The sequence below is a fragment of the Periplaneta americana genome, chromosome 6, assembly GCF_040183065.1.
Source record: "Periplaneta americana isolate PAMFEO1 chromosome 6, P.americana_PAMFEO1_priV1, whole genome shotgun sequence".
NCBI lineage: Eukaryota > Metazoa > Arthropoda > Insecta > Blattodea > Blattidae > Periplaneta > Periplaneta americana.
In genome coordinates, this window is record NC_091122.1 from 169082675 (window position 1) to 169104695 (window position 22021).

The 22021-nt window shown below is 33.6% G+C and overlaps 1 protein-coding gene across 5 annotated transcripts in view; it reads right to left on the bottom strand.

Moving 5' to 3' along the window:
• Positions 1-22021, bottom strand: part of klar (klarsicht) — a 1308544-nt gene that overhangs the window by 904049 nt on the left and 382474 nt on the right. For 4 of the 5 annotated variants that reach the window (XM_069829505.1, XM_069829503.1, XM_069829506.1 and 1 more), the window contains exons 2-4: positions 16157-16299; positions 6793-7049; positions 1059-1191 (exon numbers count right to left, since the gene is read on the bottom strand). In XM_069829505.1, coding sequence (XP_069685606.1) covers positions 1059-1191; positions 6793-6802 — 143 coding nt within the window. In that variant the 5' untranslated portion in view covers positions 6803-7049; positions 16157-16299. The remainder of the gene's footprint in view (positions 1-1058; positions 1192-6792; positions 7050-16156; positions 16300-22021) is intronic. The other variant, XM_069829504.1, reaches the window with a different exon arrangement.

A 22021-nucleotide genomic window follows, 5' to 3' on the forward strand; every position in this document is an offset into this window, starting at 1 on the left:
TTTGATGGAGAAATCATTGCAATAAGTGAAAGTCTCAGGAATCTTCCATGCCACATCAATAAATTTAAAAATGCAGTTATACTGTCAGACTCCAAAGCACCTATTCTATCAATAGTCTCTAAACACACACCTTCATCTCAAACAGCAGAAATAATTAAAATGCTCTCTCAATTAATATCACTCAATAAAAGAATTGTATTCCAATGGATACCATCCCATTGTGGAATCCTGGAAAACGAGAATGCGGATGCTTTAGCAAAGAAGGGCAGCACTGCTACTTACAGACCTGTTACTAAATCTACGTATTACTCTGTGAAAAGATTTATTAAATCTACATACTTAGACTTCAACAAACAAAATTTGATAACACAATATCAAGGGAAAAATGGAACTCTCTGCATCATAATCCACAGTTAATTCCCGATTTACCACGAAAATCGTCTGTAGCTGCATTTAGATTCGCAACAGGCCACTGACTGTTTGGCAAAGCATCTGCATAGAATTGGAATATATCAGTCCCCTAACTGCCCATTGTGCAACTCAAACCAAGAAATGGATTCGAAACACCTCAAAATCTGTGCTTCAGTGGCTGACCATGATAATATCTTTGAAAAATATTGGAGTGCAAGAGGTCAAATGACTTTATTGTCAAACGCCTGGCATTAGAAAACAACAACAACACATTTACTCATATTGGTTGCATACCGTAATCTCTTTTGAAATCACTTAAGCAATGCCCAGGAACGATTTGGAATTGAAAATTAGAAGGAAGAGAACATTAGATAGAAACCATAAGATGGAGTGAACAGGTGAAGATGGATGTAGAGGAAAGAGGTAGAGACTGGAATGAGGTGTTGGATGAAGAAGAAAAAGAGAAAAAGTAAAAGATGATAAAGATGATCATATTTTTTTTTATAATGTTTACTCGTCCAACATCTCAATGCTACAATACTGATATTAGAATTACGGAATACAATAAATATAATGTAATATAGTATGTAATATAGTATACAAACACATGAACTACGGAAGAATCATGTGTCTGAAATGAATCATACCTTGGTTTCTTGGTGAGGCTGTTGTATGGCCTCTCTGCCCGCAGCCTCGCATGCTCAGGACTCTCTAGACTTCCACTAGAGGGCTGCAGCGAGGACAGCGAGAAGCTCATCTTCAATGCTGAGTTCTCGAATCCTGTAAAAAAAATTGGATTACACAGATATAGTTGCAGACATTCAGAAACGAAAGAAACTGTAGTTTAGTTCTACTCACAAAATAAATCCTATACTTAGATACCTCAATTTCTCAATATCAACTTTAATGAAACAAGTAAACTCAAAGCTTTCTTGAGAGTTACAACAATACTGGTACCTACATACATTAAGTTACTAATTAATACCACTTCCTGATTATCGAACGTGCTTTCCTCACCATCAGAGAATTTTCTGTAAAGGATGAAATCTTTATAACATTTTTTTTTTGTCTTTTTACAGCTCAGAGTTTTCCAACCAAATTCCTGAAGAACACATCCTCTAATAATATTCTTTTACAAGAATCTTATAAATAACACTGGTCAACAATGATTTTGTTAAACGTACAATTTCTGCTGTTTCTTATGTAATGTGATTTGCTGATTCCAACTAAAGCCAGAATTTTTCTACCACTCACCATTCTTTTGTAATTTTAGAGAAGTTTATTTATTTTTATTGCTATATACAGTCCTTAAGATGATAATGGAAAGAAAATGTTTCAAATTTTCATTTTATTGTTTTAACAATTGATCTATAACTTTAGATCACTGTTGCCTGTGAAGTCAAAATTCATAAAAATAAATTTTATTCCTCATTAGACTGTGAGAAGTGTATTAATTCTCAGTTGAGTTGGAACTTACATTCATAAAACAAGTTTCATAACCTATGTTTTCTTTGTCCTAATTTTAAGTATCTTATAATGTGAAACATACCTCGAAATACTGTCTAAATAACACAAACAATTTTTGTTACGTTTGTGATTAGTTAACTTTGAATTTTACTACACTAGTTAAAAGACCTTACGAGTGTTCTTTTGATTACAAAATAGATGAGGACATGAACTGGGCAAATCTGTTGTGCTGCATGTGATTTTATTAACTGGTTGGCTAAAAAAGATCCTGTTGTATGCCTTTTCCAGTTCCAATAATATGCCGGGAACCTAAGGATCATTCAAAAGACTGCTATTTTCTAGGAACTACATAAGAAGATTACAGAGAATTTGTCAGCAAACTGATTCAGAACTATAACGTGATGAGGTATCACATCTCTTAAAATAACTTCTTTGATTCTCATATATTTTTTCTTTCCTCAAAACCTTTGGGTAGTGAGCGACGAACATGGGGAGCGTTTTCATCAGGATTTTTCTGAAATGGAAAGGTGCTAGCAGGAAAAATGGAGCCCAAATATTCTGTCAGACTACTGCTGGACACTCAAAAGAGATGTTTCTCAAGTGAAGTATAGCCTAAAATCTATTTCACACACATTTTAGGTAAATATGATTTTAGGTAAAATGTTACAAGGTATCAATACTAGAAAAGTCTGAAGTACATTTCATATAAATTACTCTACATGATAGAAACATTTTGAAAACAGATCTGAAATCAGCAAGAAAAATTCTACAAGAATAGTCCATTCTTTACCTTTTAACAAAAAATCTGTTTAATTTTGTTGACCAGTGTAATTATAGTATGCCTATATAAAGGTAAAAAAAGGTAAAGGTATCCCCGTAACATGCCATAAAGGCACTTGGGGGCATGGAGGTAGAGCCCCATGCTTTCCATGACCTTGGCACTACAATGATGTGGTGTAGTCGGCACCACACTCTGACCGCCTTTTACCCCCAGGAAAGACCCGATACTCAATTTTATAGGAGGTTGAGTGAACCTCGGGGCTGTTCTGAAAGTTTGGCAACGAGAAAAAATCCTGTCACCACCTGGGATCGAACCCCGGACCTTCCAGTCCGTAGCCAGCTGCTCTACCAACTGAGCTACCCGGCCGCCCATAGTATGCTTATATATTTACCCTAATTACACATTTTATGCATCGAAACATATTTTTAAACAAAACGTATCTTTTTGGAAGTTACCACATTATGTACCAGTGGAAAAATTTGGAAAAAATCCAGAACATATGGAAAGAACACAAAAACCAACCAAAAAAAGAACTTCTGGCCATATTTCGACTGTCCACTGGGAATGACTGCTTAACAGCCCAACTATTCAGAGTAAAGATCTTTATGTCTGCCAGATGTACCATAGGCAGTGCTTTTTTTTCTGGCGGAATGCGTCAGAACACAGTTCCAGCACCTTTCTGCTGCATTTTTCATCATGGAACTGTGTTAATAATTATGTTCCTAACATAATTTTTCCTTTGAATTCCGCTCAGGCATTGAAAGTCTTAAGTTGGACGAAATAGAGGTTAAAAACGACAAAATTCCCGTGTACTTGACAGTACCGGTACCTAATCATCTCTCCATCCGCTATTATACTGTATTTTACAAGAGCTACCACCTTTTCCTCTAGGAGAAAAGCAATGACCTTATGTAATGATGAAGACTTCACCATGAATATTGCTCAACTGAAGGTATGCAGAGAACTTAATTCCGGCCAAAATTAAAATAATATTGTTCAATTATATTGGGAAGCCAGAAGACTAATATATTAAATCCAGTGGTTCGCCATTAAAAATAACAGCAGCAACATAAATCATTTAACAATTTGTATTAACTTTATGCAAGTGTCCAGTTATCAGAATATACTTTCTTACTTATGGCTTTTAAGGAACCCGGAGGTTCATTGCAGCCCTCACATAAGCCCGCCATCGGTCCCTATCCTGAGCATGATTAATCCAGTCTCTACCATCACATCCCACCTCCTTCAAATCCATTTTAATATTATCCTCCCATCTACGTCTCAGCCTCCCCAAAGGTTTTTTTTTCCCTACGGCTTCCCAACCAACACTATGCATTTCTGGATTCGCCCATACGTGCTACATGCCCTGCCCATCTCAAACGTCTGGATTTAATGTTCCTAATTATGTCAGGTGAAGATTAAAGAAAAATTAGAGATACATATCAAGTGGATAACAAACCAAGCAAATTAAAATAGGAATATCCATTTATAGATATATTTTTCAGGTTATCGCAACAGAATAAAATGAAGAAACATTTAAAGTACCTATGATCAATTAATTTTCTATTAGCCACAAAAATATTTTTGGAATGTTTACACTAGGTGATACTTAAAACTATTTAAATTCCCTAAATAAGAATTTCATAATTAATAGAAGAAAAACTTGTTTAATTTTACCTACTATATAAATTTTTAAAATTACTGGGCTTACAAAACACTCACCTAAATATTTATCTTGGTTATGAATATAACTTTGAACATGTCTGGGCAAGTTTTTGTACATTTCCAGATCATTTGGTTTCTTTTGTACAGACTGTAAAATTTTTCCTTTGTCAGAAGAGAGACAATTGTTGATCCATAGGTTTGTAAAATGAGACTTTACTGAAGCAAAAGCACTTCTGCAGAAGACACAGCCCTGCAGTATATACTGACTACACCCCAACTCTGGCTACTAGCAACAGGCATCTATAATGAACACCGATCAAATACCCCTCATTTCTCGTGCAAAACAACAACTGAATAGATTACAGTGGACTATAGTGGACTTTATGTTGTCAGCAAACAGCTGGATACATTAAGAAGATTGATTGATGAATATAACTTTATCATCTTTTTCCATTCTATGATAAACAGAAACTAAAATGAATAATTTCGAGGGAAAAATTGTTCCGGAGCCGGGTATCGAACCCAGGACCTTTGGTTTAACGTACCAACGCTCTACCACTGAGCTACCCGGGAACTCTAACCGACACCGATCCAATTTTTCCCTCTATATCCACAGACCTCAAAGTGGGCTGACAACCGTCAAGCAACCAACTTCGAGTGCACACTAACTCCGTGTGACTTAAATCGTGGTTTTCTGTTAACGAACAGTGACGTGTAAACCAAAGGTCTCGGGTTCGATACCCGGCTCCGGAACAATTTTTCCCTCGAAATTATTCAAATCAACTTTACAGGGAGTTATACCTGAAATCTTGATTTGCAGAAACTAAAATATTTCCCATTTTTTCAAACAAAAATTTGCTGTTGTTACTACAATCAATTCTGAAAATATCGTCGTTTTAATGGTACCGGTATGTTTCAAGTTTCTGCAATATTAAATATACGGTACACGACTTTTTGCATAACATTTGGAGCTTGACAAGTTTTACCTTCATTACTAGCAATGGCGTAGGCAGAATTTTGTCAGGAGGGGGTCACTGTTAAAATTGTGTACAATTTACATTATCAATTAGAATTAGAGTCTGGCTGGGCAGAAGAGAAGGCCTACTGGCCTCAGCTTTGCCAGATTAAATAAATAAATAATTATATGATTATTATTGTTTTTATTATTATTATTATTATTATTATTATTATTATTATTATTATTATCGATATTTTAAATTTTGAGTATTATTATTGTGTTCTAAAAAACATATTCATGAACATCCTTATAAAATCTTTGAAATGTATAGCATTTGGAGCTTACCAAGTTTCACCTTCATTACTAGCAGTGGAGTACGCAGAATTTTGTTGGGGAGGGGGGGGGGGTCATTGTTAAAATTGTTTACAATTTACATTATCAGTATTTTAAATTTTGTGTATTATTATTGTGTTCTAACAGAACATATTCATGAACATCCTTATAAAATCTTTGAAATGTATAGCATTTGGAGGTTGACAAGTTTCACCTTCATTACTAGCAGTGGAGTACGCAGAATTTTGTCAGGTGGGGAGGTCATTGTTAAAATTGTTTACAATTTACATTATCGGTATTTTAAATTTTGTGTAATATTATTATTATTATTATTATTATTATTATTATTACTATTATTATTATTATTATTATTATTATTATTATTATTATTATTATTATTATTTTGCGATATATTTATTAATATTATAATATGTTCTAACAGAACATATTCATCAATATCCTTATAAATTCTTTGAAACGTAATTTTTTAATAGCCATCCAATTTTTAACAAATTTTAACTAGTGTTTAATTTTATATAATAAAAATGCTTGTGTCATTATCTAGGTAATTGTCATTGTCTCGTTGTAACCTGTGTTGTGCTGATCATACTAAATGTACTATTCCTTTAGTTGTGAGATTATATTCATAGTCTATGTATTAATTCTTTTTTTTTTTTAAGTTAATACTTGTATACTAGAATGTATTTTCCTGTTTGTGATTATGTATTCAGTCTCTTTTTTATTATCTTTATTATTATTATTATTATTATTATTATTATTATTATTATTATTATTATTATTATTATTTTAAGTTAATATTTGTATACCGGTATGTAGGCCTATTTTTCTGTATGTGATTTGATCCTGGTTGAGTGGAAGAGAAGGCCTGATGGCCTTAACTCTGCCAGGGAAAATAAAACTATTATTATTACACTTACACAATAATTATATATATTTGTAAGTGCGTGGGTGAGTGTGTAAATAGTTATTTGTATATGATAGGTGTGACACTTCACTTTACATAACAGGAAAATCCATAGAAACAATTAAATACCGTAGGCCTATATTGAAATGTGTGTATTTTTTTAAGTTCAAGGGGAGGGGGGTTCAAACCAGGTAACCCTCCCCCCTTCCTTGCGTACGCCCCTGAATACTAGTACCAAATTTGCATTCTTACCGACAGGCATTTTGTTGTAAAGAGTGGAGTCAGAGTTGTAGCAGAGTTGATCAACGTCTAGGAGCTGCTCTGGTTGTGGAGCAGTTGTTGCATGACAGAGAGTACTGTCACTCCACTGGGTGTCATCTGAGTCTACACTGGCCCAGTCATGAACCCGCGAACATGTGACTGAGATGCTCACTGCTGGCCAACGCCACCAAGGACCCCGATATTTTGTCCTGCACTTCCTTCGCCACCAAAACCTCCCACGCCTGCAACTGACATCACAATAAAACAATAGTATTCCGTACATTGTTCTTTAAGGCTACAATAAGCAATAGTAGAAATAACTGGTAATTTCTTAGTTACACAGAAGTAACGGCACTTAGATATCTGGAGATATGTGACAAAGTTAGTGGGTTAGTTGAGGGGATATCTAAGTGAAGTCACTTCCATGTAACGAATCTTGGAAATTACCGAATAATTTATTAGAAAATTATTTACATTACATTGCTTAATATGGACTACTTATTTACATAATAAATCCTAAAAGTTTCCAATTCGTTTAACTATATGCAGAAACAAACCAAATCAGACCTATCCTAAGCTAATTTAACTTAACCTAACCTGGGTTACAAATTAATAATTATTATGTAATTATTTAGTATACGCTGCTCAATATGGACAATCTATTTGCAAAATACATCTTAAGAGTTCAACGAGTTAGACTCTTGCTCGTTGTAAGAGTTTCACTTTAGTTTAACTAAAGTACAAGCACAAAAACATCAAACCAGACCTAACCTAACCTAACTTCGTTAGGAATAAATTGTTAGATAATTATTTAGATTACGTTGCTCAATATGGACAACCTATTTGCAGAATAAATCTCAACAGCTTCATTTCAATTTAACTATAAGCAGAAACACACTAAATCAGATTTAACCTAATCTCGTTACCTACCGTGGTATTATTAGGCCCTACATAATTTAATGCAATTTAAATAATTCCCGACGTAATTAGCCATAGATCGAGCATACTGACCTACGTAATTAACAGTCATACATTTATAATAGACATCTTAAAAAAATATAAGCCTATATATTTACTCTGGTTTGAGAATAAGATCATTTGTAGTAAAATTGAATATTTCATAGCTCAATGTGTTCAGAGAATATTTGTAAAGCAATAACTTTCTGTATAAAATGAAGTAAAAAATGTGTTACATATTAATTGTCACAACCGTTACAAATCCAGGTCATATCCATTACAGAAAATAACATTACTTTTTAATTAAAAAATAATCATGAAACTTATCAACACATAGTTAATATCATCCTTTAGGTACCTGTGAAGAAGTTTTAAAATGTATCTACTCAGAAGGATTAACAGATTTTAAAGCTAATATAAACTGAAGTGTTAAGATGAGTGATATTTTTCCATCTTACAGCGCAAAAAAAAAAAATAAATAAAATGTAATATTTAGAGCAATAATGATGAAAATTCACATGGGACTAAGAAAGACCGTAAGGTGACGAGATGAGATTGGAACTTCAAAAATAACTATTAACATATATAAAATTAACTCCTAAATCAGTGAACTTGCCACATCCGTTACAAAAGAATCACTGTTAAGATAAATAGCCTACCAAATATTTTAAGACATAATGGCAAAAACTTTAAAATCATGGGTTATTTCCAAGGAAAGGTCGCTTTTCCTTTTCAAACCTATTACGAACTAAAATACTTATAGGTCTACACAATACACTATACTATCACAGTTTACGTAAATACTAAAGAAGATTAACCTAACCTAGCTCTGTTTAGTTTAGTTGTTTAGATTTGGTGAGGAAGGAGGACAGATAACTTTCCTTATAAATAATCACTTCTCAATAAATTAATTGCGTTTTCTACAGTATGCGACACTGAAGGTTCTTTTGACGAAAAAACTGAAAAAAATAGTCTAATTTTTAGAGAGAAGATAGTTTGGAATATGAAGAATTCGTATAGGATGTCAGTTGACTTGAAAACATATTAGAAAATAGGTAAAAACTGAAAAGAGTAGATAATATAAAAATGATTATTTAAAACGTGAAATAAAAAGGTACAATACTTCAAAATATAACCCGAAATGCGCATTTCACTTCACTTCGTATATGCAAAGCATACAAAAAGCCTAAACCAATCTTACCTACCACAGATTCGAATATGCGAGGCATATCAAAAACCTAAACTAACCTAACTTGTCACAGATTTGTATATACAAAGCACACGAAGAGCCTAAACTAAGCTAAGCTAAGCTAATCTAATCTAATCTAATCTAATCTAACCTAACCTATCACAGATACCCACAATGGAGAACTTACAAAAATTCAAGTTGGAAGTTTCAGCGTCGCGTGCTATAGAAAAGCCTATTAATTTATTCATAAAACATAATATCCAATTACTCCTAATTTTTACGTCCTATACTTATTCCTAAATTATCGTCCTATTATTGCTAAACTATCTCATATTAGGCCTACTATCTCTATACCGATTAATCACAATATCCGCAAGTAGCTTACTTTTAATAACAAATTACAAATTGTGATTTATTCTTTGAATGTTACAAAGATAGTCACTAAATAATGATTACAACAGTTTGAGACATTTTTAACTTTCACAGCAATCACAATGATAACAAGCTTTCGGGTTATGAAACATGAAGAAACATTTCCGAAAATTTGAAATAACTTGCCAGTCACAGCTTAACTGGCAACACACTAAGAGTAAAAATACGAGTTCTTACATTACTGTCCTAATACAATTGCAAACATGAGAATATCCGCATTCATACAAAATATGTACCGCTAAATACAAAATGAGAAGATCACGTTATGCTCTTATCCAATGAACACAAAATGTGTCTCGCGTGGTTTGTCCCTGAACAAACCTGAGACCGCCTGAGATCAGACTAATAAGACGTCACAACATACCCCTCTCCTCTTTCCGCCCCTTCGCTTAGCTTAGAAGCTTAAACAGTAATATCAACGGCGGATTCATTCTGTTATCCAGTGCTGTTTGAAGATTGTGTGTATTTTTAAGTAGGTTATTTTACGACGCTTTATCAACATCTTAGGTTATTTAATAATTTATTTATTTAATCTGGCAGAGCTAAGGCCAGTAGGCCTTCTCTTCCGCCCAGCCAGACTTTAATTCTAACTGAATACAATATTGCTTACATAGTTCTTACATTCATATCTAGATCATAAAACACCAAGAAAGTAAATAATGAAAATTGGATAACTAATGTTAGTGTGACAATAATAAACATTGGTAAGAAATAGTTATAATAATAATAATAATAATAATAATAATAATAATAATAATAATAATAGTAATAATAATAATAGTAATAATAATAATAGTAATAGTAATAATAGTAATAATAATGATGAGATAATTTAGATATTTATCTGTGATATATATAACCATTAAACATTGAGAAACCTAAAACAGCTATTATTGTTAACAAGAATTGTTAGAAACATATCTCGTTAGCCTATTCTTGAATTGGTTTGATATCTGACAGTCCCTGACATTACTCGGTAGGGAATTCCAAAGCCGAGGAACAGCCACAGTGAGAGAAGGTGAATATGAGGATGTTCGGTGGGAGGGAATGGATAATATTGAGGAGTGTTGTGATCGTGTGTCTAGGTTATGATGGGTGGATAAATTTTGAAAACGAGACGCAAGATAGACAGGAGTGGAGAAATGAAAGAGAAGGGAAAGACAGTGGATTTTCCTACGATCTTCTAGACGGAGCCAGGACATTTCGAGGGATGGTGTTACATGATTAGCCTGGCGAATATTGCAGACGAAACGGACGCACATATTATGAACACGTTGTAGTCTCTGCGCCGAAGTAACACTTAGGTCAGAAAGCAGAATATCACAGTAATCGAAGTGGGGCATCACGAGTGTTTGCACTAACATTTTTTTCATGGAAAAGGGTAGAAAATTCTTCAATCGTCTAAACGAGTGGATTAATGAGAATACTTTTTTGCAGGTTTCTGCAACTTGAATGTCCCAATTTAAACTTTTATCCATATAAATACCTAGATTCTTTATTGATTCACTGAACGGAATTTCGGTGCCGTGTATTTTAATCGGGGACAAATTTGGTATGGTAATAGTGCTTAACAAACGTGAATGGGCCACAATGATTGACTGTGATTTTTCTGGATTTAGTTTAAGTCGGAATTTCCGTGTCATGTCCAGATTGAGTCCAGATCGTCATTAATTTTAGTTATTGCATCATTTATTTCGTCAGTGTGGAATTATTTAGCGTCTGAATGAGATGAAGATGATAATACCGGTGAAATGAGTCCGGGGACCAGCACCGAAAGTTACTCAGTATTTGCTCATATTGGGTTGAGGGAAAACCCCGGTAAAATCCTCAACCAGGTAACTTGCCCCGACCGGGAATCGAACCCGGGCCACCTGGTTTCGCGGCCAGACGTGATTGTGAGTAAATACAGTGGCTGTTTCTGATTTTTACAATACAGCCCTAAAGGTACGAACAAAGGTGCAAAAGAAAACATGCAACTCAGTGCTTTAGGGCATTACAAGAAGCCTGTGGGGGAGAAGTCCTACCATACCGAACTATTGCAAGTTGGGTGGAACGAAGGCATTCGCTTTTAATCAAGAGTTGACATCCGAAGAGCTTTAGATTGAACAGTGAGAGAGATATTCAGAAATGCTGCTGCAGATGGAGTCCGCCGTCTTCTAAGAATTTGGCAGTGTATTGTTGACATGGCAGGAGACTATATTTGAAGTATGTAATGTCAAAAGTAACCTAAATAAATTTAGTGTGAAACAGTAACTATGTTGTCATTACTTTTCGAATGCACTAGTATTCCGTGTACATTGAAAATCGTTTCACTATAGTCATAGAGAAAGTAAGATCAGACTTACAATTTGAAGTTGCTGAAATACAAAACCGGTATGGTATAGTTGCGCCCCGCGATCAATTGGGAGACCTACGCATGGCATAATTGCGCCCCGAAGAAATCAGGTAGCAGAAGGGACAAGGCATAGTTGCGCCCCGAAGAAATCAGGTAGCAGAATGGATATGGCATAGTTGCGCCCCGATGGGCATAGTACACATGAAAGTGATTGTCATAAAATAAATAAATTACTTAAAAATATTAAAATCAGGAAGGCCTAGCATATGATCAATTTTGCTATTTAAAATAACAATTTTTTATTGAACACACACAATAAATGAACTGCATTTTTTGTTTCTACATCGATATCTTAACCCTACGACACAGGGTTTCGAAAATTGAAACTTATAACCAGGGAAAGGATTTATATGTAAATACATATTTACTTATAAAGCTAATATAATTTATATTTTGCATTATCTTTATGTTTCACAATGTGTAGGGTTGAAAAATCCTACTTTTATTTTCCATATTTTTCCATATTTTAGAGTTTAGTACATATTTTCGTTAATTTCCATATATTTTCCATATTTCATATAAAACAGTCCATATTATATTAGGTTTAACAATAAAACAAAACAAAATTCCATTAACTTTTAAAAATACATTTCAACAATAGAGATTTAAACACATGTTCAGTAATCCCTTTAACATCAGAGTTATTTGAAAATTAGCAGTCCTATCAACAATGGGAAAGTAAGTTACAAAACTGTATTAATTTAATTTAAAATTTTTAACAGACTTCAGTTGTGCAGCTCAACAGTTAAATGCCAGTCAGAGTACACATAGGTTCAGTTTTGTAAATCATACTATAAAGACGGTAAATATGCCAAAAGTACGTCATTCAGTCAATTTAAAATCAAAACTAACAAGTTACATTTCAGAATTTAAAGAAGATGGTTTATCAACTGACAATAAAATATTATTTTGTAATTTGTGTCAGTGTGCAGTATCATCTACACAAAAGTTCCTGGTGCAACAACACATTACAACTAGTAAACATCAGGCCAACAAACAACTAAATTCCAAGCAGAGACAATTGTTTTTAACACAACCAACAACATCGAATGTAAGATCTGAGTTTAACATCGACCTGTGCCGTTCTCTCATCTCTGCTGATATTCCTCTCTACAAACTAAAGAATAAGGTCTTCAGGGAATTCCTTGAAAAATATACTCAACATACAATCCCGGATGAGTCAACACTTAGGAAGACGTATGCTCCATCCATCTACGATGAGACAATACAGAAGATAAGAGATGAAATTAAAGATAGTTCAATTTGGGTTTCCATTGATGAGACTCCCGACAAAGAAGGTAGACTTGTTGGTAATGTAGTTATCGGTTTGTTAAGTGAACAATATTCTGAACGAATTCTTTTACATTGTGATGTTCTAGAAAAGTGCAATAACAAAACTATAGTTAAACTGTTCAACGAAGCTATGGGTATCCTGTGGCCAAAGGGTATTATGTACGATAATGTGTTATTCTTTATTAGCGATGCTGCCCCTTATATGGTCAAAGCTGGACAAGCATTATCTGTTGTATATCCTAAATTGACTCATTTTACTTGTGTGGCGCATGCATTTCATCGTGTGGCAGAAGTGGTCAGAGACAATTTCCCTAAAGTAGATTTGGATTTGTTGATTTCATCAGTGAAAAAAGTATTTCTCAAAGCTCCCAGTAGAGTTAACGTGTTGAAAGAAATGTACCCTGAAATTCCATTGCCACCAAAGCCAATTTTAACTAGATGGGGTACATGGCTAGAAGCAGTTGAATATTATGCCGAACATATAGACTCTATTAACAATGTTCTCCTTGCATTGGACTCTGAAGATGCAGTCTCAATTGATACTGCGAAAACAGTTACCTGTGACATAAGTGTGAAGAATGACTTAGCTCACATTCAGCATACATTTTCATGCATCATAAAAACGCTCAAAAGTCTCCAAAATAGGCACCTTTCACTATCTGAAAGTTTTGAAATTATAAATAGTACTGTGGAACAACTGAATCGTGGTAGAGGTAAAGTTGCAGATGCAGTAAGAGCTAAGGTGGACACTGTACTTTCAAAAAACCCTGGATATGAAGAACTACAAAAGGTTGTTGCTGTGATGAGTGGTGAATCAACAGTGAAGATTAACTTGGACTTATCCCCAGCAGACATTGTGAAATTGAATTATGTACCAGTTACTTCTTGTGACGTCGAACGCTCTTTTAGTCAGTATAAATCTATCCTCAGAGACAATAGAAGAAGATTCACTTTTCAGCACTTGAAAGAAATGTTTGTAACCTATTGTTATGGTAACAGACAATAAAAATTGTGTTTTGTTGAAACTACATTGGAAGATAAGGTACGTCCATTATATTTTTTGTTTAGTTTGATTAAAATGTACCAATATTTAACGTACATAGTCATTTTTTTATAATTTTAAGTCCATATTTAATTCCATATTTTGGTAAAAATCCATATTTAATTCCATATTTTGGTAAAAATAACTACATATATATTTACATATTTCATATATTTTTAGTCCATATAAATCCGTTCCCTGCTTATAACCATTGTGAATTATTAACTCTTTACCCTTTTCACTAAACTTAACATTCATTTTAAATTAACCTCACTATACGCCACAGACGGTGTGAAAATCACTAATAAAATGTCAAGACTGCTAAGGCCCCATATTCCAACGGCTCACTTATTTGAATATGTCAGTTAATAAAGTACTGCCAACTTCATGGTGTTCATTTTAACGGTAGGCTATTGATAATCACTGTATAAACAGTGATTAAAACAGTTAATAAAATAGTGCCAACTTCATTGCGTTCATTTTAATAAATATTAAATCGAATAAGAAATCAATAAGGTTGGTTGATTATGAGGCTCGAGTTTCCGTAGTGTCTTTTTCTCTACCTATTTCATCGGGGCGCAACTATGCCATGCTCCTTTCTCTACCTGATGGGAACGGGGCGCAACTATGTCCACAAAACAGGGACCCTTTTTTATCTGCTCCATCTTATCTGACCGTGGGGCGCAACTATGCCCTCCCCATACAAAACGACACCTTTGTATATAAAAATAAAAAAAAAAGCAAGTATAAGGATTGTGTAAGGGAATAGGAACTGGCCATCCTACCCCATTATCTCCTGACCTAGTTGCCTCATACAGTAAGTGGAGCCATGTTGGTATCACTTGTGAGGTTCTGTCTTCGGACAGTTTACTATGGTCTGTCCAAAACAACTTCCGACCTGACAAATGGCGCCTTTAGCATGTTACCATGGCAACCATTCAAATCAATCAATCACGAGAGACGCGTAACCATGGTAACAGGACGGTGTTGCCGTGTCTATGTTTACAAGCTGTACGTGAATACCACGGCCTAGCGGTGAATGCAGTGCCCGGAATGACTTGAGTTGGCTGGTTAACGCGTGCTTTGTGTGAATTAAAAATATTATTTAGTTGTATTATTGTTTTAGTGTATCGATAATTATTGTGTTTAAATTATATTACACGTATTATCTTCGTTGTCATTGGTGGAGTGTGTGGCTAGTGTGCGTTTTCCAGTTTCTGCGAGAGTTTCTAAACAGCAATATCGGAAGGAAGGAAAGGCAGGCGGAGAACAAAGAATATTGTACAAGGTGCCTCGTTAAAGAGTCAAGCCTCTTTTACCTTTGGCGCAAGTCGTAATTAGAACTGCTGCTTGTGTTAATATTAATAAGGGCACTGTTATCGATATTGGAAAAGAAAAAGGCCGTGGAGATTTTAATCATAAATATTTTTTAGTTTACTATTTTTTCAACGTCTTTCTAACAACATTACATTGAAGAATACCGACACTCATAAAAGTAAAGGCTTCGTATTAAATTTAAACCTGTTTTTACAGTTTACAATCCTTTCGAAGCTTTTCTAACGGTATTACATTGAATAATAATAATAATAATAATAATAATAATAATAATAATAATAATAATGATAATAACAATAATAATAATAGACTAATAAAAGTAATAATGTACACCAATTTTAATGCCTAGTGTTCAACAAATTGGTTAGAAATGTATACGTTCATGTCAGCCGTTCATTACTGCACTCTATCGGCAGCGCGCTCGCTTACACGAAAGATGGGCAACATGACAACACTGCTCCCCCTTCTCTGTAAACTGTCAAGTCGGAAGTAGTTTTGGTCAAGGTATAAACATCAAGGATTGTGTGGGTTAATATTAAATTATCTTTAGTTAAAGAAGTTTCAGCAACATGTTGGTGAAATTGGCCGTTACTCTATTTATTTAATACAGAAGAAATGACAATCGTTTTGTACTACAGACAAAAACAAATCTAGAATCATATTCCCTAACAGCTTCATGTAAGGCCATATTTAGGTGGTTCTTATTTCGTACCTATACCGAGAGTGTGTGGATGTCCTCAGACGACGTCGTGATGTTGGCGGTGGAGGTTGTGGGGGTGGACGTGAGGGGCTATGAGATGGCTTCCTCCAGCGGGCACGTTGTTGCTGCCCTGCCACACATGGCCACCGGTGTGCCTGCAACAAAATAATAATAATAATAATAATAATAATAATAATAATAATAATAATAATAATGAAGTTTTTATCATCCAGTCTGCTGTCAAAAAATCTGAAAGTTAGAATTTATAAAACAGTTTTATTACCAGTTGTTCTTTATGGTTGTGAAACTTGGACTCTCACTTTGAGAGAGGACCATAGGTTAAAGGTTTTTGAGAATAAGGTGCTTAGGAAAATATTTGGGGCTAAGAGGAATGAAGTTACAGGAGAATGGAGAAAGTTACACAACACAGAACTGCACGCATTGAATTCTTCACCCGACATAATTAGGAACATTAAATCCAGACGTTTGAGATGGGCAGGGCATGTAGCACGTATGGGCGAATCCAGAAATGCATACAGAGTGTTAGTTGGGAGGCCGGAGGGAAAAAGACCTTTAGGGAGGCCGAGACGTAGATGGGAAGATAATATTAAAATGGATTTGAGGGAGGTGGGATATGATGATAGAGAATGGATTAATCTTGCTCAGGATAGGGACCAATGGCGGGCTTATGTGAGGGCGGCAATGAACCTCCGGGTTCCTTAAAAGCCAGTAAGTAATAATAATAATAATAATAATAATAATAATAATAATAATAATAATAATAAATTATGCAAGGATAAAAAAATGCTATAATTAAACATGCGTTATACTATTAATAGGCTATAATTACGATGTTAGAAATAAAAAAAAATGTTATTAAATAGTCATTATTTAATTTATTTTATATAATGTAAACCAATTCCTTTATCTGAAATGAAAGTATGGTTTAGCTTTACGAGAAACGAACCCGGGACGGATCCTTGCACAAAGGCTTGATTTGGTCTATTGTGCGCACTACAGGCCCTACATAAGACGATTATCTCAACTTCGACAGGTGATACGGGTTGCATTTGTGAATCCAATTATGAAAGGTGGGCCATCCTGTCTCAGTCCTGACAGAGTCAAGTACGATCCTTACACGAGTACCTGATAAGTCCCAGGATCCGAAGACCCAAGTCCTTCCTATATCAGCATTGGAAACCCGTACTGCATCCAATATTTCACCCCAACTTATTTTAAATACTGCTGATGTTAAAGATATAAGAGAAGTTCAGTACATATGGCAAGACCAAAAAAACAAACGAGAATATACAGGATGTAACAAAAAGGTATGTCAATTGGGGAAAAATTTATGCTTAATCTAGATCATTATTTTCCCCGACACATTCTTAACCGCCCTAATAATGGTGCCACATATCGAGAACTAGCGGAACTCATTCAAAGTTCAATTTTTTTTATATCTTTGGTTCTGACTTATCCCATGCTTAGAAAGTTCGCTTATATATGATCATAAAATCGTAGGTCAGATATATTTTCTTTAAACGCCGTATGTATGTATGTATGTATGTATGTATGTATGTATGTATGTATGTATGTATGTATGTATGTATGTATGTATGTATGTATGCATGTGTGTATGTAATTAGTTTTTAGGTATAATTTTTATTTATTATTATTATTATTATTATTATTATTATTATTATTATTTTATACAGTCATTACTTTATTTTTCCATTAACACTAATATCTAGGTAATTGTCATTGTCTCAATGTAACCCGTGTTATTCCTTTAGTTGTGAGGTTATATTCATATGTATTAGACCTAATTATTTTTTTTTTAAGTTTATACTTGTATACTAGAATGTATTTTCCTGTTTGTGATTATGTATTCAGTCTCCTTTTTTATTAACTTATATATATTTTTCTATTATTATTATTATTATTATTATTATTATTATTATTATTATTATTATTATTATTTTATACAGTCATTACTTTATTTTTCCATTACCACTAATATCTAGGTAATTGTCATTGTCTCAATGTAACCCGTGTTATTCCTTTAGTTGTGAGATTATTTATTTATTTTTATTTTAGTAGGTTATTTTACGACGCTTTATCAACAGCTTAGGTTATAGTTGTGAGATTATATTCATATGTATTAGGCCTAATTCTTTTTAAGTTAATACTTGTATACTAGAATGTATTTTCCTGTTTGTGATTATCAGGGAACGGATTTATATGGACTAAAAATATATGAAATATGTAAATATATATGTAGTTATTTTTACCAAAATATGGAATTAAATATGGATTTTTACTAAAATATGGAATTAAATATGGACTTAAAATTATAAAAAAATGACTATGTACGTTAAATATTGGTACATTTTAATCAAACTAAACAAAAAATATAATGGACGTACCTTATCTTCCAATGTAGTTTCAACAAAACACAATTTTTATTGTCTGTTACCATAACAATAGGTTACAAACATTTCTTTCAAGTGCTGAAAAGTGAATCTTCTTCTATTGTCTCTGAGGATAGATTTATACTGACTAAAAGAGCGTTCGACGTCACAAGAAGTAACTGGTACATAATTCAATTTCACAATGTCTGCTGGGGATAAGTCCAAGTTAATCTTCACTGTTGATTCACCACTCATCACAGCAACAACCTTTTGTAGTTCTTCATATCCAGGGTTTTTTGAAAGTACAGTGTCCACCTTAGCTCTTACTGCATCTGCAACTTTACCTCTACCACGATTCAGTTGTTCCACAGTACTATTTATAATTTCAAAACTTTCAGATAGTGAAAGGTGCCTATTTTGGAGACTTTTGAGCGTTTTTATGATGCATGAAAATGTATGCTGAATGTGAGCTAAGTCATTCTTCACACTTATGTCACAGGTAACTGTTTTCGCAGTATCAATTGAGACTGCATCTTCAGAGTCCAATGCAAGGAGAACATTGTTAATAGAGTCTATATGTTCGGCATAATATTCAACTGCTTCTAGCCATGTACCCCATCTAGTTAAAATTGGCTTTGGTGGCAATGGAATTTCAGGGTACATTTCTTTCAACACGTTAACTCTACTGGGAGCTTTGAGAAATACTTTTTTCACTGATGAAATCAACAAATCCAAATCTACTTTAGGGAAATTGTCTCTGACCACTTCTGCCACACGATGAAATGCATGCGCCACACAAGTAAAATGAGTCAATTTAGGATATACAACAGATAATGCTTGTCCAGCTTTGACCATATAAGGGGCAGCATCGCTAATAAAGAATAACACATTATCGTACATAATACCCTTTGGCCACAGGATACCCATAGCTTCGTTGAACAGTTTAACTATAGTTTTGTTATTGCACTTTTCTAGAACATCACAATGTAAAAGAATTCGTTCAGAATATTGTTCACTTAACAAACCGATAACTACATTATCAACAAGTCTACCTTCTTTGTCGGGAGTCTCATCAATGGAAACCCAAATTGAACTATCTTTAATTTCATCTCTTATCTTCTGTATTGTCTCATCGTAGATGGATGGAGCATACGTCTTCCTAAGTGTTGACTCATCCGGGATTGTATGTTGAGTATATTTTTCAAGGAATTCCCTGAAGACCTTATTCTTTAGTTTGTAGAGAGGAATATCAGCAGAGATGAGAGAACGGCACAGGTCGATGTTAAACTCAGATCTTACATTCGATGTTGTTGGTTGTGTTAAAAACAATTGTCTCTGCTTGGAATTTAGTTGTTTGTTGGCCTGGTGTTTACTAGTTGTAATGTGTTGTTGAACCAGGAACTTTTGTGTAGATGATACTGCACACTGACACAAATTACAAAATAATATTTTATTGTCAGTTGATAAACCATCTTCTTTAAATTCTGAAATGTAACTTGTTAGTTTTGATTTTAAATTGACTGAATGACGTACTTTTGGCATATTTACCGTCTTTATAGTATGATTTACAAAACTGAACCTATGTGTACTCTGACTGGCATTTAACTGTTGAGCTGCACAACTGAAGTCTGTTAAAAATTTTAAATTAAATTAATACAGTTTTGTAACTTACTTTCCCATTGTTGATAGGACTGCTAATTTTCAAATAACTCTGATGTTAAAGGGATTACTGAACATGTGTTTAAATCTCTATTGTTGAAATGTATTTTTAAAAGTTAATGGAATTTTGTTTTGTTTTATTGTTAAACCTAATATAATATGGACTGTTTTATATGAAATATGGAAAATATATGGAAATTAACGAAAATATGTACTAAACTCTAAAATATGGAAAAATATGGAAAATAAAAGTAGGATTTTTCAACCCTACACATTGTGAAACATAAAGATAATGCAAAATATAAATTATATTAGCTTTATAAGTAAATATGTATTTACATATAAATCCTTTCCCTGGTGATTATATATTCAGTCTCTTTTTTATTATATATATTTTTCTATTATTATTATTATTATTATTATTATTATTATTATTATTACTATTATTATTATTATTATTATTTTAGTTAATACTGATTGTGTATAGGCCTATGTATTCAATCTCTATTTTACTTTATTATTTTTATTATTATTATTATTATTTTTATTATTATTATTATTATTATTATTATTATTATTATTTTGTTAATATTTGTATACCGGTATGTATTTTTCTGTGTCTGATTTGATCCTGGTTGAGTGGAAGGGAAGGCCGTATGGCCTTAACTCTGCAGGTTAAATAAATCATTATTATTATTATTATTATTATTATTATTATTATTATCCTTGGCGTACTCCCGATTTATAGCTTATATTGGGCAAACCCATGGTCCAGGTAACACAGGGGTTTTACCCAGGAGCTCCGATTCCCCTGTTGCATCCCAACAAATCTCGTCTTATCTCACCGCGGGTGTAGTGTAGACCAGCCTCCTATGGCGCAACCTCTGCAAAGACTCTGTCGGTAAATTGGTCTACACAACTGGCTTTATAAGGATGAATAATAAGTCAAGTACCCACCATTATTAGCGAACAAAAAAAAAAACGGTTAGTTTCAAAGGGATTGTTTCAATAATTATTCAGGAAAGAATGTTATTCATATTATTTTTTTTAATTTCTTTATGGTGTCAAATATACGCGGAATTACTTTTTACGCAATATTCACGGAAATCAAACCATTTTAATCAGCGAAATCAGGGTAAAATAATCATAAAATCAGACACCTACTATCAGTGATAAAATTACTTCAATAATTGAAATACTTCCGAAGTGTAAATTCATTGTTAATCCTTAAATTGACAAAGTAGTTGTTGTTTTCTAACGCCAGGGGCTTGACAATAAAGTCATTTGACCTCTTGCACTCCAATATTTTTCAAAGATATTATCATGGTCAGCCAATGAAGCACAGATTTTGAGGTGTTCCGAATCCATTTCTTGATTTGAGTTGCACAATGGGCAGTTAGGGGACTGATATATTCCAATTCTATTCAGGTGTTTGGCCAAACAATTATGGCCTGTTGCCAATCTAAATGCAGCTACAGACGATTTTCGTGGTAAATCGGGAATTAACTATGGATTATGATGCAAAGAGTTCCACTTTTTCCCTTGAGATTCTATTATCAGATTTTGTTTGTTGAAGTCTAAGTATGTAGATTTAATGAATCGTTTCACAGAGTAATACGTAGATTTAGTAACAGGTCTGTAAGCAGCAGTGCTGCCCTTCTTTGCTAAAGCATCCGCATTCTCGTTTCCCAGGATTCCACAATGGGATGGTATCCATTGGAATACAATTCTTTTATTGAGTGATATTAATTGAGAGAGCATTTTAGTTATTTCTGCTGTTTGAGATGAAGGTGTGTGTTTAGAGACG